The sequence below is a fragment of the Equus quagga genome, chromosome 19 (genome assembly GCF_021613505.1).
Source record: "Equus quagga isolate Etosha38 chromosome 19, UCLA_HA_Equagga_1.0, whole genome shotgun sequence".
NCBI lineage: Eukaryota > Metazoa > Chordata > Mammalia > Perissodactyla > Equidae > Equus > Equus quagga.
In genome coordinates, this window is record NC_060285.1 from 17786742 (window position 1) to 17800492 (window position 13751).

A 13751-nucleotide genomic window follows, 5' to 3' on the forward strand; every position below is an offset into this window, starting at 1 on the left:
AAAAAAAATAAAGCATTTAGTCCATTTTCATCTACTGTAATTACTAGTATATTTAGCCTTAAATTTAACATCTATTTTTTCCATCTATCGCATGTTTCTTTCTCTCCTTTCTCGCCTTCTTTCGGATTGATTTTTTTTTAATCATTCTATTATCTTGATAGTTGATAGTTTTATATTCTATTCACTTGGTAGTTACACATTGTATTACTACTCTTTTAGTGGTTGTACTAGAGATTACAATATGCATCCTTAACTTATTAACGTCTAGCATAAATTAGTACTTTTATTTTTCCAAGACAATGCTGCAACCTTAGAACACTCAAACTCCACCTTCTCTCCCTGAAAATCAAATGCTATTTTTGTCATGTATTTTAATTATATATATTTTTGAACTCCATGAAACTTTATTAGAATTGTTTTAGAGAACTAATATTCCCTTAAATTTGCCCTCATATTTACCTTTCTATTACTCTTCATTCCTTCATCTCTGAGCTTCCATCTGGGATTATTTTTTTTTCTGCCTAAAGAACATTCCATTCCTCCAAACCCTCCAAACTTATCCAACAATTTTTCATTGTGGTCTGTATATTTTCATATATATGAAATATATATACAAATATATATAAATATATAGTGGATAGATATATCCACAAGATTTTCTTCTTCTTCTTCTTCATATGGTCAAAATTCACTTAAATTCACTCACATATTTGTCTTTTTTGTTGGTCTTCATTCCTTCCTGCATTTCCAGGCTTCCATGAGGGTAATTTTCCTCCTGTTTGAAGGGTACTCTTTAATATGCCCTTTATTGTGCTTTTGACAAATTCTCCCACGTTTTTGTTTCTAAAAATGACTTTATTTTATCTCCATTTTTGCTGGGTATCAAAACCTAGATTGGCAGGGTTTGTTTGTTTGTCAAACTCTCTAACTGCATCTGGCCTAACCTACAATTATCAAGAGGGTTACACTTTTGGTTCTTAAAAACAAAAGTCTTAGGCATCATGAATATTTCATTGTATGTGAGTGAACATAAACTCATTTTCTAAAGTTAGGAGTTGGAGTATGTCACTATGGAACCCCCACTGAGGAAAAACCACACTCCTTGCCCACTCCTCCCAGTTTGCATAGATCAGAACAAATAAAATGAATATCAACATTTGGAAGCTTAAAAGAAGCAAGAAGACACAAAAGGCAGTCAGGAAAATGAGTGGAATTGGCAAAAAGCAGTTGCCAAAGCAAAGCCCTGGATGTTTGCCACAATTCTCCAAGCTTTAAAGATAGTTCTTTTTCTCTGCTTCTTATCTTCTTAAACACATTCATTCATTCATTCACTCATTTCCTCTCTCAACAAGTATTTCTTAAGCTCTGCTTAATGCTAGATAGTGTATATCCTGATAAATCAGACATGGACTCAGCCTGCAAGGAGCTTCCAGTAGAGTTGAAGGTACATAAGTACCAGTAACAGATTGAGACATCATAAGAGATACATGTTCAGAGGAGTGAAAGATTACTTTGGGGGAATAAGGAGGTTAGGGAGGAAAGAATCGAGAAAAATGCCTCCAGGAGGCAGCATTTGAGCCTTACCTTTAAGAAGAGAAGGAATTTGGTCATGCCGGGATGGGGACAAGGGACCGCTGACAAGCTTTTCTGGTAAGCATTGTCCAGGAAGGAATGGGCAAGTACTACGGTTAAGCTGAATTACATGTGCAACAGAGCAGCGAGAAACGAGAATGCCAAATTGGAGACGGCCTTGAATGCCAGGTTAAGGAGTTCTGTTTGAGACAAGTGCTCAGCTAAAGCATGTCTGAGGGTTTCTTCTAGAGAGAGGAGGGAGAAGGGTATCTATCTATCTATCTATCTATCTATCTATCTGTCTATCATCTCTCTAGGACCAGCTCTGTACCAGGCCCTTTGTCAAGGCTTTATACACAGTCTCTCATTAAATCCTCTTACCAGCCTACAACATAGGTATCAGGATCCTTAGACTGTAGCGAAGGTGCCCCCACGCCTTACCTTTCACAGCTCGACGCACACTGACACGCCTGATGTCTTCTCAGGCCTGTGTTATTGACATGACTTGGGGTGTCAGATTGACCATTGAGACAGATCCCTATGTACCTCAGAGTTGAGTAACTGGGAGAAGGTCCCACAGCCAGTAAGTACCTGCACCACCACTGGAAAGGACGCAGCCGCCTGGAGCGGTCCCTCTGGCAGGTCACCGGCACCGCACGCTGGCCCGGGCCCGCAGCTCCCGGAGACCAGCGCTCGCCCCGCCCAGTCGCACGGGATTGGCCGCCGGATCCCGGCCAGCTGAGGGGGCGGGGCCGGGCCAGCTGAGTGGGCGGGGCCGGGCGCCGGGGCCCGGGACTCGCCGCGCCGGGAGCAGCGGGCTTGGAGGCTGCAGGCCGCGCGCGGGCTGAGCCCCCCGCCTGCTGCCGGCGAGAGCGCGCCTCTCCAGCATGCTGCGGCGCGGCGGCCAGGCGCTCCGGCGCTTCTCCACCGGCCAGGTGAGTCGGGCCTGGGCGGCGCTGGGGGTGGACAGTGAGGTTTAGACTTTGCTATAAGCCGAAACAATGTTTTTAAAATTGGAAGACTGCGGAGAACGATCCAGAGAGGGTCCTGGATGGGGCTTGTCAAGCAAGCCATTGTCTTCTCCGGGGAAGCGGCTGAGGATGCGGCTTTTGAACATCCGAGGTCTGGCTGGGATTGATAGGGTGGGAACAGTCACTTGGCAAGGGGGACAGAATCGGCTTCTTTTCCTTTTTGCATTTGAATCGTGAGACCCCTGGTTACGAGATGGAGCCAAGGTAAGGACCGAGACCGTCTCGTGGAGGAAAGTAGTATCAAGTCAGCCGGCTCCTCCTTGGCGGCTGACAAGTGTGAGCGCTCCCAGCTGGCATGCAGGGCCCATTCAGATAATGGCACTCAGAGTTGATGGCCGCAAGCTCATTATTCCTGACCTGCAGGCGGCAAGATTTCTAGGATTACCAGGCGCTGCAGAAGCAGGCACCGCGGAACATGAGTAAACTGTAGCGCAAGAAGCGAGCCCTGGCTCAGCCCCGCGTCTTGAAATTGCATCAGCTCCTCCAGAAATGGACGGGGAGCGGACACGTTGCATTTGGCGCTGCCTTCAGTCCTTCGGGGGCCTCAGAGAGATGCCTCTCGGTGTGTAGACAGACTCCAAGTTGTTTAGGGAAGAAAACAAATCCATCCTATGTACATTATCTCTTTGGTAAGAAATAGATATTTGCTGTGTTGTGAAAGAATTTGCTTCTCGATTTGCCTACTCTGCCGAAGCCATATGTGCATGTGTGCATATCCAGATGTAAAAAACTTGGCAAGAGAAGTCTTGACTCGCACCAAGAACTGGCCCAAAGTTGCATAAATGGAAAAGCTTTTGTTCCCCAAACAATGAGAATTCACTTTAAATTCTAGTTACTTTGGGTGTGTTTACCTTTTTTTAAAATAAGGGAAAAAGAGACCTGCTCTAGTAGGCTTTTGCTTGCTCCCATAAGCAGTGCTCTGGACTCCTCCTTAGCTTTGTCCCGCCACGTGGCACATGGGAATCTGGGTTGGATGGCACAGAGAGCAAGGGGCTTGTGCCTGCTCATTTTATTGGCCCACTCTGTCAAACCTTTCACTGAATTCTCTTTTTCTGGAGAGCAGAAGGAAGTCTTGAAGAATGAAAAGATTACAATAGTGGGGTTTACATAAGATTTCAGTAATAAAAGCTGGACCTCTAGGCAGCCCGGTGGCACAGTGGTTAACTTCACACATTCCGCTTTGGCCACCCAGGGTCACCAGTTCACTTCCCGGTCTCGGACCTGGGCACTGCTCATCTAGCCGTTCTGTGGCAGATGTCCCATATATAAAGTAGAGGAAGATGGGCAAGGATGTTAGCTCAGGGCCAGTCTTCCTCAGCAAAAAGGAGGAGGATTGGTGGCACATGTTAGCTCAGGGCTAATTTTCCTCAAAAAAAAAAAAAAAAAAAAAGGTGAACCTTCCAGGTGGTAGATGGCATAAACAAGAACATGCATGTGAGGAAGCATCAGGCATGGTCAGGGGTCGGGGGCCTGAACCTGACAGTACCCAGGAGAACATATGGAAGAGCAGTGACATAACGGCTGGGAAGAGGCAGGTCCCCCAGTGGCTAAAAGGAAGATGTAGAATGGTAAGGGAAGAATTTTGGATATTTTACTCCATAGAAAATGGGATCCATCCTTTGGATTGTGTTCTGTAAGGACTATTCAAAATCAAACATGGCTGATGGGAGCGTAAAATGGTACAGCCACTTTGGAAAACTGGCAGTGTTTCATAGTTAAACAAATACCTATCATATGACCAGCAGCTTCACTCCTAGGTGTTTACCCAAGAGAAATGAAAACGTATGTTCACACAAATACCTGTTTGTGAATGTTTACAGGGGGTTTATTCATAACCACCAAAAACTGGAGACTGGTTAAATATCCTTCAGCTGGTAACAGGATAAACAAATGGTGATATATCCATCCATACAATGGAATCCTACTCAGAAAAAAAAGGAATGAACTACTGATGCATATGACAACACGGATGAAACTCAATTGTGTATTCTAAGTGTAAGAGGACAGACTCAAAGAGCTGTGTATGATATGATTCCATTTACCTGACATTTTGGAAAGAGGGAAAAGGGTAGTGAGAAAACAAAGATCAGTGGTTGTCAGGGGCTAGAGGTAGGGGAAGGATTGATGACAATGGAACACGAGGAAATTTTGAAGGTGATGTATCTGTTCTTTATCTTGATTGTAGCAATGCTTGTATGATGGTGTGTTTGTCAAAACGCACAGAACTAGGGGCTGGCCCGGTGGTGCAGCGGTTAAGTGCACACATTCTGCTTCAGCGGCCTGGGGTTCACCAGTTCAAATCCCGGGTGTGGACATGGCACCACTTGTCAAGCCATGCTGTGGCAGGCATCCCACATATAAAGTGGAGGAAGATGGGCACAGATGTTAGCTCAGGACAAGTCTTCCTCAGCAAAAAGAGGAGGATTGGCAGCAGATGTTACCTCAGGGCTAATCTTCCTCAAAAACAAAAAAACAAAAAAACAAAAACCTCACAAAACTGTGCACTGAAAAGAGTATATTTTACCTTATGTAAATTATACCTTCTTCTTAAAAAACTGAAAAATTCACACAGTGCTTTTGGGTTTGGTATTAAAGCAGGATCGAAGAAGGATGAAAAAAAAATCTCTCAGAACCGAGCGAAATCTGAGGGGAAAATTAGTTTATAACACTTCCTGATAGAATTAATTTTTTCATTCTCTATCTTAAAGAAATGGACTTAGAAATATCTGATGATTTCAGCTTAGTGATATGGCTAGATCTTTTAAATTAATGCAACTATATAGAGCAATAAAACCCTTTGTCAGTTATTATTGTCTGCCTCCAATATCTTGCCTGGCTCACTGCTTCTTGATTTCTCCCCATGGTGGGAGTTATTTAGCCCTCATAACTATTTGGCACTCTGTTATTTAGCTTCTGCTGCCACTGTCTGGGACAAATCTGGCTGGCGGCTCTGGGTTCATAGCCTGGTTCCAGGACTTGAGGTTACCTTATGATCCAGTTCAACAGGTTGGGCCCTTCCCCTGCTTCTTGGAACCACGTTCTGACTTTATACCCTAGTTCTAGCGATCAGGCCCTTAACTTGTTTCCTCATTGCCTGACCCCTTGATTTGGTGTCTAGTTTGTTTTTAGGATCTCCAAATTCAACTTCAAGCCATATTAAATTGCGTATTATGTGCCAAGCACTTTGTTTAAATCCTGAGGATATAATAATAATAATAGATAGCACAGACATAGCACATAGTATGTGCCAGGCACTGTTATAAATGCTTTATATATATATACTCATTTACTTTTCATGACATCTCAGTGAGGTAAGTACTATTATCATGCCCATTTTACAGATAAGGAAACTGAGACCCAGAGAAGTTAAATAACTTTTTCAGAGTCTCACAGCCAAAACGGATAAAACAATAAACAAGCAATAAATAGTTCCTGCTTTCAAGGAGTCCACAGATTAGTGGGACAAATGATTAAACTTGTGTTTAGGTAAAGAATAATGAGACCCATAGAATAAATAATAATATGGACAATAATACAGACAGACAATAATAAAGATCATGCACCTAAAAGGAAATATAAATGGACAATAAAATATGAAAAGGCACTCAACCAAACTAGTAATCAAGGAAATGCCAATTAGGACAAGATATAATTTTTCACTCATCAGGTTGGCAAAAATCATAGAGTTTGACAATATCGTGTGTTGGCAGGGATGAGAAAACAGTTCCTCAAATTCTCTAGAAGCCAATTTGATGCTATCCGTTAAAATTTAAGTTTAACACATAGACACAGAGATTAGATTGGTGATTACCAGGGAAGGGGGGAGGGAGGAGGGTGACAGAGGTGACAGGGCACACGTGTGGTGATGGATGGTAATTAGTCTTTGGGTGTGAACATGATGTAGTCCACACAGAAACTGAAATAAAATGATGTACACCTGAAATTTATATGATGTTATAAACCGGTTACCTCAATAAAAAAAAGTAAAGCAAATATAACTCCCTCTAAAAAAAATTCAGTTTAAAAATGATTGTACAATTTCGCTTGTAGAGATCCTTTACTATCATTTTTATTTACCTAGGTATTACTTGTGGTATAATAATGATAATAATAGTTAACATTTATTGAGCATATACTATTGTCTCACACTGCACTAATACATTACATGCTTTATCCCACTAAATCCTTATAACAACTTTATGAGATAGGTAACAATTATTATTTCAGATCTTAATTGACAGAGGCTCAGCTCAGGATCGTACAGCTGGTGTTTCAGAAAAACAGTGGGCCCTGGGGTAGTAACTAGTTAGAATCTCAGGGCCGCCACTTAGTGACTGTTTGACTCCGAGCTGTATCTTAACCTCTCTGTGTTTTAATTTCTTCATCTGTAAAAACAGTTTAATAATCTCAGTCTCTGGGAGCCATTGGGCAATCAAAATGTGATAATATCTATGAAATACTTGGCACGCACTAGGATCTCTTGAACTGTTTGCTGTTCTTTCCACCCCTCCTTCTGGACCTAAACTCCCCAGGGCAGAATCTTTTTTGTAGCGGGTGGACACACGCTGCCCGTCAGCAGGGATTCTGAGATTTTACTGTGCCTGGGAGTCAGTGGAGAGCTTGTTAAATGCAGCTTCCTGGGCCCGAGAGTCTGACTCACTAAATCTGGGGTGGAGCCCAGGAATCCACATTTTTAACATGTCCTCCCAGCGGATTCTGCCAACACGGGCAGTGAGTTCTCAGGCCATACTGGGAGAAATGAGACTAGGGTCAAATAGCCCAGTCCGGTTTTTTGGAATTATGCTAACTCATGACAAACACTCTTAAAATCATAGAATCTGAGAATTTCTCAGGGTTAGAAACTCACCTCGTCGCTTCAGCTTTGGTCTAAGCTCAGAAAGAGCTTCAATGACTGTAGTATTGCCAGAGATGCTGACGTGGTTTCTTTAAACGCTGTCCTTCTGGGAGAAGGTTGAATCTGGAACTGTACTTCAAGTAACCAGATCACAGCTGAGCAGCACATTACATTCGAGTCAGCTCAGCCTCCTGGCTCTTGTGTGTTTTAAGAGTAGTGTTTTAGACGTCTTAAAATATCTGGCGTTGGTAATGGTATGAGATAAAGTCAAGTTTTTTAAAATAGCCAACTTGTTGGTTCTTTTTCAAGCAACAGCACTAACTACAGGATTTGAAGAGAGAATATTTATGGAACGTTTTGAGTTTTTGATGAGAGGAAGTAAAATGATCGTCATTATCTGTAGGCGAATTGTGCTGTGGTTAGAGTTCATCTATTCGCTTGCGAGTGTCTGTTAGACGTTGAAGCTCTAGGCTCTTTTGGGTTAGAAACTTTGGCTGGCCCTGGAAAAGAATTTTTTTAACTAAAACCTTAATTGTTCAATTATCAGCTCAATTGCAAGGAAGGCGTGAACTCATAGGCTTTTAAAGTTAATGCCTAAAAAGGAATGCCCTTAATAAAATGGAAAATAAGAGAAAATTGTTTCCTCAAATCAGATTTTCACAGTGAGACTTTACTAATTTAGAATGATTTTCCAGATCATTAAAGAATCCCGTTTAGATTGAAGGGAAAAAAATTCTAAATCCAAATCGTGTGGAGCCATCTTCTAAAACGGAGGAATGAAAGGTAGGAGGAGTTCTGGGGAGCTGAGGTTGGTCTGTTACCAAGATGGGAAGCGCATAGGAAGTCATGACCCTCTGATTACCATCTCTACACCCACAATTCCACATCTCACCCGCTTCGCCTGATGGCATTTCATCACTGTCTTAACAATCATCGTGTCAACGTGTTACCTCAAGCCTTGTGAAAAGACTCCATTTTGGGAGAATTTACAGAAGGTATAATTGCTTAAAGACGTTCTTAAAAACGTCAACCCCTTTAGTGATACTCTCTTCTGTGTGGTGTTTATATGTCTTAATAATCGCTGTATTTTTGTGCATCAATGTTAATCTTCTAAAAAGAATATGGAAGACATGGCTAGTGGTAGCTCATTTTAGTTATTTTAAGTACATATGTGGGCTTTGGAGTCAGACAGACCTGGGTTCAAATTCCAGCTCTCCCTCTTTTAGCCAGTATGACCTTGGGGATATACTTGACATTTCTAAGCTTGGGATTCTTCATTCATAAAATGGCGCAAAACGTGGGACAATAAAACAGGATAGTTGTGTGGATTAAATGAAATGAAATGATGTGCAGGTCTTAATTCTTTATCTGAAACCTGTGGGGCCAAATGCGTTTTGAGATTCAGAATTATTCACATTTTAGAAAGTTAATATGGTACATAGATAGTACATGACATACAATTCACAGCCGGGTCTGGGACAGTATCTGTAACCAAACACATTGATTTTTCTGCAGCAAAACATATAAATATTCATATAATTTTTATAAAGACTGTAAATAGCATTATGTCAATGCAGGTCAGGTTGGAAGCCAATTGAGTTTGTGCAAACTTATAAGAAAACTATAAGGGCTATTGGGAACATTCCATTAGATCAGTCCAAGTTTTGAGGTCAAATGAGTTTAGTCCACTTACCAAGGATTTTGGGATTATGGACTATATGAGAAAGCATAGAATAGTGTCTAGTATATAGCAAAGCCTTTAAAACATTATTAAAGCTCTTGGTTAAACAGTGCTCTGGTTTATTTCTATATTGCAGGTGCATAAAAGCATTATCTTATTGAAGTAGATCTTGCTCAGAGTTAAACACGTCTTAACTGTGAAACCTTCACTTATTTGTTAACATCTGGCCTCATTTCACTAAGGAGTTGAAGTGGCTTGTAAAAATATATGTAATCCCAACAATTATAATGAATAATCAAGGGAATTAGAGAAAAGGGAAAATGATGAATACTGAAATGTGAAATTATTTTCACTACTGTCTATAGATGATGTAGTCGGGATTCAGTGTATGTCAACAAAAATTTTATTTTATAGACCTTTGCACCTTTTGTAGTCCTCAAGTCATCTTGTATGATTGAAAAAAGAATGTCTATTATCCATATGTCTTCTATCCGTGCCAACACCTGTCATCATTGAACTGTTTCACAGGTTTATTTCAAAAACAAGCTAAAGTTGGCACTCATTGGTCAAAGCCTCTTTGGACAGGAAGTCTACAGCCACCTCTGCAAAGAGGGCCACCGAGTCGTGGGCGTGTTCACAGTTCCAGACAAGGATGGAAAAGCTGACCCCCTGGGTGAGTGTATCTTGAGACACCTGGATCAAGGACTCTGCTCCGGCCTTTCAACTATCCAGCCTGGGGCCCAGCTCAGAGCCCTCATCCCTCATTAGTATTTCTGTGCTTCCTCTTCTTTGCCACGGGCCCCAAAGTCCCAGACTGCACACCTCCCCTCTGGGCTCGGACACATCCGCTCTGCCCGTTGAAAGCCTTCTCAGGCCAAGTCTATTTGATGGGTGGTTACAGACTCAAAAATCCTCCTTCTCTGTGGATCCCAAGACAAAGGTGCGGGCCCCTCCTGCCTTAAGAGTTTCTCCACGGGGCCGGCCCGGTGGCGCAGCGGTTAAGTTCGCACGTTCCGTTTCTCGGCGGCCCGGGGTTCGCTGGTTCGGATCCCGGGTGCGGACATGGCACTGCTTGGCGGCCATGCTGTGGTAGGCGTCCCACGTATAAACTAGAGGAAGATGGGCACGGATGTTAGCTCAGAGCCAGGCTTCCTCAGCAAAAAGAGGAGGACTGGCAGTAGTTAGCTGAGGGCTAATCTTCCTCCAAAAAAAAAAAAAAGTTTCTCCACTTACCTCCATGGTAATCATGAGGGCCATCAGAGGAATTTCCAGGCATATATTTTTCCTGAATTACATTTGTGACTTTCCAGAGGCGCTCTGAGACATCTAGAAGAATGTCTGATGCAGAAGTGCCAATGGAATGAAGGGAAAGCCACATCTGATAGCAGAAATTGAGATGGGGTCATAAAGAATGCATTTATCTCAGAACAAATTATAGCTGTGGCTGCTTGGCTATTAAGGTGGAGTGAAGAAGATAGCGGTCCTCAGAGCAGAACTGCAGTGGGATTCTGAGTTGCAAGCTATTGTTATGTCGATAAAGGGTGCAAGACACAGAGATAGAAATAGTCTACAAATAGTACAGGTAGGGAATGAGAACAGGTGACTCGAAGTCTTGGCGTATGACTTGGATCTTCATATATGGCTGGTATGGTGTAACACATTCGTTGGAAAACAATGATCTGTGATAACCCTAAATTTTACCTTTTTTCTCAGAAAAAGCACCTCCGGGGTTTATCCTAATTCTTGTTACTACTTTAAAGATATTATGTTTTAACACTGTTTTTCAGGAGTCAAGCTAAAAAAGTTGGGGCAAGAGCACGTACGCACGTGAACTTAATCACTTCATTTAGAAATGATTTTTGTTTCAAAAAAAGTTATCCCAACCTGGGGAATTCTGAGGGAAACTGCCTCATGAATTCATACCTGACTCCAAAGGCAGAAGGGGACAGATTCCTGTGACTGAAACTGCCTGTCCTACTATTATCTATTCCACCAACTTTATATGGTGGACATTTGGGAGGACTGATATTTGTGATATCAGATTAGGAGTCAAATCAGGGAGACCCAAAATAATATTAGCTTCAGAAAGATGGAAGTCCATTTCTCAAGTCTGAGTTGGCCATCAGAGCTGTTGTGACAGCTCTGTACTTATTACAATGCAGGCTCCTTCGATCTGTTGTTTTGCCATTATCAACACCGGGCTTCCATCTTGTGGTCCAGGGTAGCTGCTTCAGCCCCAACTATCAAATCTGCATTCCAGCAAGCAGGAAGGGAAAGAGGGGAAGCAGAGGGCAAGCTTTGCGTTAAGTACGTAATCCGGAAGTTGCACATATTACTTCTACTTGTATCTCATTGACTAAAACTTAGTCACAGGCCAAATCTGTTTTCAGGATAGGCTGAGAAATATACATTTTATTTGCAGTGGCTATGTGTTCAGCTCAAGGAGAGCAATCCTTGCTAAAGGAAGAAGCAGGGCAACTAGCAGTCTCTGCCATGTATGTGAACTTCAGAAGAGTTGCAAACGTGATTCTTAGACCTCGTTTCAGAGTGTGTCCTGGGAAATGAACCTTTCCTAGTGTCTGGTCCCACCCAGGACCAGGCCCCTTTTCCACTGGTCATGGCCATTTGGGCTTCCGGCATAAGAAAGGAAAAATACCAACCCAACTTATAGCACAGCCTGGGAGATGGTACAGCATATGGTATGTTCTAGAGTCATGGAATTAATTCTGACTCTGCCACTTACTAGCTGCATGACATTGGGCAAGTTACTTAAACTCACTAAGCTCAGTTCAACGGTACCCATCTCACATGGATTAAATGAGATAATGCATGTAAAGTGCTCGGTACCGTGCCTGGTTCCTAAAAGGCCATCAATAATGACAGCAGCTAACTATTCTTGTTGCCAGAATAGTCAACTAGAGCAGCCAAAAACAGCCTCAGAGTGGCCAAAAGTCAATATGGGAGAGCAACACCTGGATGCCTCACATCTCAGTCGAGTAACTTTAAAATGAAGACTTCTGAGACTCTTCCACCCCATTTTTCTTTTCCAGTCTAACTTTTCACAATTGTCTCTCAATTTCACCACATTTTTTTGACCACCATTTATCCATTTTTCTGTCGTCTGACATTTGAGTTGTTTACAGTTTGTTGAACATGTACATTTTGTGAACATTTATTATACTGGTCTCTCAAAGGCTGCCAAATGTTTTTTTTTTTTTTTTTGCACAAATGTATTTTTTTTTAATTGAGTTATTGATAGGTTACAATCTTGTGAAATTTCAATTGTACATTAATGTTGTCAGTCATGTTGTAGGTGCACCACTTCACCCTTTGTGCCCACCCCCCACCCCACCTTTCCCCTGGTATCCACTAAACTGTTCTTGGTCCATAATTTTAAATTCCTCATATGAGTGGAGTCATACACAGATTATCTTTCTCTCGCTGGCTTATTTCACTTAACATAATTCTCTCAAGGTCCATCCATGTTATTGCAAATGGAATGATTTTGTTCTGTTTTGCAGCTGAGTAGTATTCCATTGTATATATGTACCACATCTTCTTTATCCATTCGTCTGTTGATGGGCACTTAGGTTGCTTCCACGTCTTGGCTATTGTAAACAGTGCTGCAATAAACATTGGGGTGCATAGGACTTTTGGGATTGCTGACTTCAGGCTCTTTGGATAAATACCCAGTAGTGGGATGGCTGGATTGTATGGTAGTTCTATTTTTAGTTTTTTGAGGAATCTCCATACTGTTTTCCATAGTGGCTGCACCAGTTTGCATTCCCACCAGCAGTGTATGAGGGTTCCTTTTTCTCCGCAACCTCTCCAACATTTGTTGCTATTAGTTTTAGATATTTTTGTCATTCTAACGGGTGTAAGGTGATATCTTAGTGTAGTTTTGATTTGCATTTCCCTGATGATCAGCGATGATGAGCATCTTTTCATGTGCCTATTGGCCATCAGTATATCTTCTTTGGAGAAATGTCTGTTCATGTCTCCAGTCAAAGGCTGCCAAATGTTTTGATCAAGGTGTTACCTTGATGGCCAGAGTCTTTCAGAATTTAGGCTTTTGGGGGGAGGCATCATCCCAACTGGAGCCAGTGAATGTCGATGGGATGGGGAGAAAGAAAAGGGAACCCCAAAAAATGCAGGCGAAAAGCCTTAGTTAAAGTTTCTAGATATTGCCTAAAATGTAGTTGCTTTCTGTTATTGATGAAAAATAAATATATATGCTTAAAAGTGTAAGGTATATAGTTAGTAAGAATGATATTTTATTATGGAAAGAAATGGGTTTGTGCTGTCTACACTTGGGAGGGCCGTTGGATTTTCACACAGAGGTAGGATGGAGTCATTCCTTTAGGGAGGGACAACATTTTCCTCAGCAGAGAGCCTTGGATCTGCGCCAGTATGGCAAAACCCTTATGGGGAGCATGTGTTCTCCATCCTTGGCCCTTCTCCTCCTCTAACTTATCTGATTGGTGAATTTGGGAGAAGAAACTAGACAGGCTCAGCTCAGCTCAGCGACCTTCTCCCTTTATCTGTTGGGATCTGCCTGTTGGGCAGGGAGAACATCTCTGATCTACAGTTTGCCCTGTGATAAAAGGGACGT

The 13751-nt window shown here is 42.1% G+C and overlaps 1 protein-coding gene across 2 annotated transcripts in view; it reads left to right on the forward strand.

The window, feature by feature from the left end:
* Window positions 1–2386: 2386 nt before the first annotated feature.
* Window positions 2387–13751, forward strand: part of ALDH1L2 (aldehyde dehydrogenase 1 family member L2) — a 60630-nt gene continuing 49265 nt past the window's right edge. The window contains exons 1-2 of one of the 2 annotated variants that reach the window (XM_046646772.1): window positions 2387–2507; window positions 9668–9812. In XM_046646772.1, the coding sequence (XP_046502728.1) occupies window positions 2460–2507; window positions 9668–9812 (193 nt within the window). In that variant the 5' untranslated portion in view covers window positions 2387–2459. Of the gene's footprint in view, window positions 2508–9667; window positions 9813–13751 lie in introns of those variants that run through there. The other variant, XM_046646773.1, reaches the window with a different exon arrangement.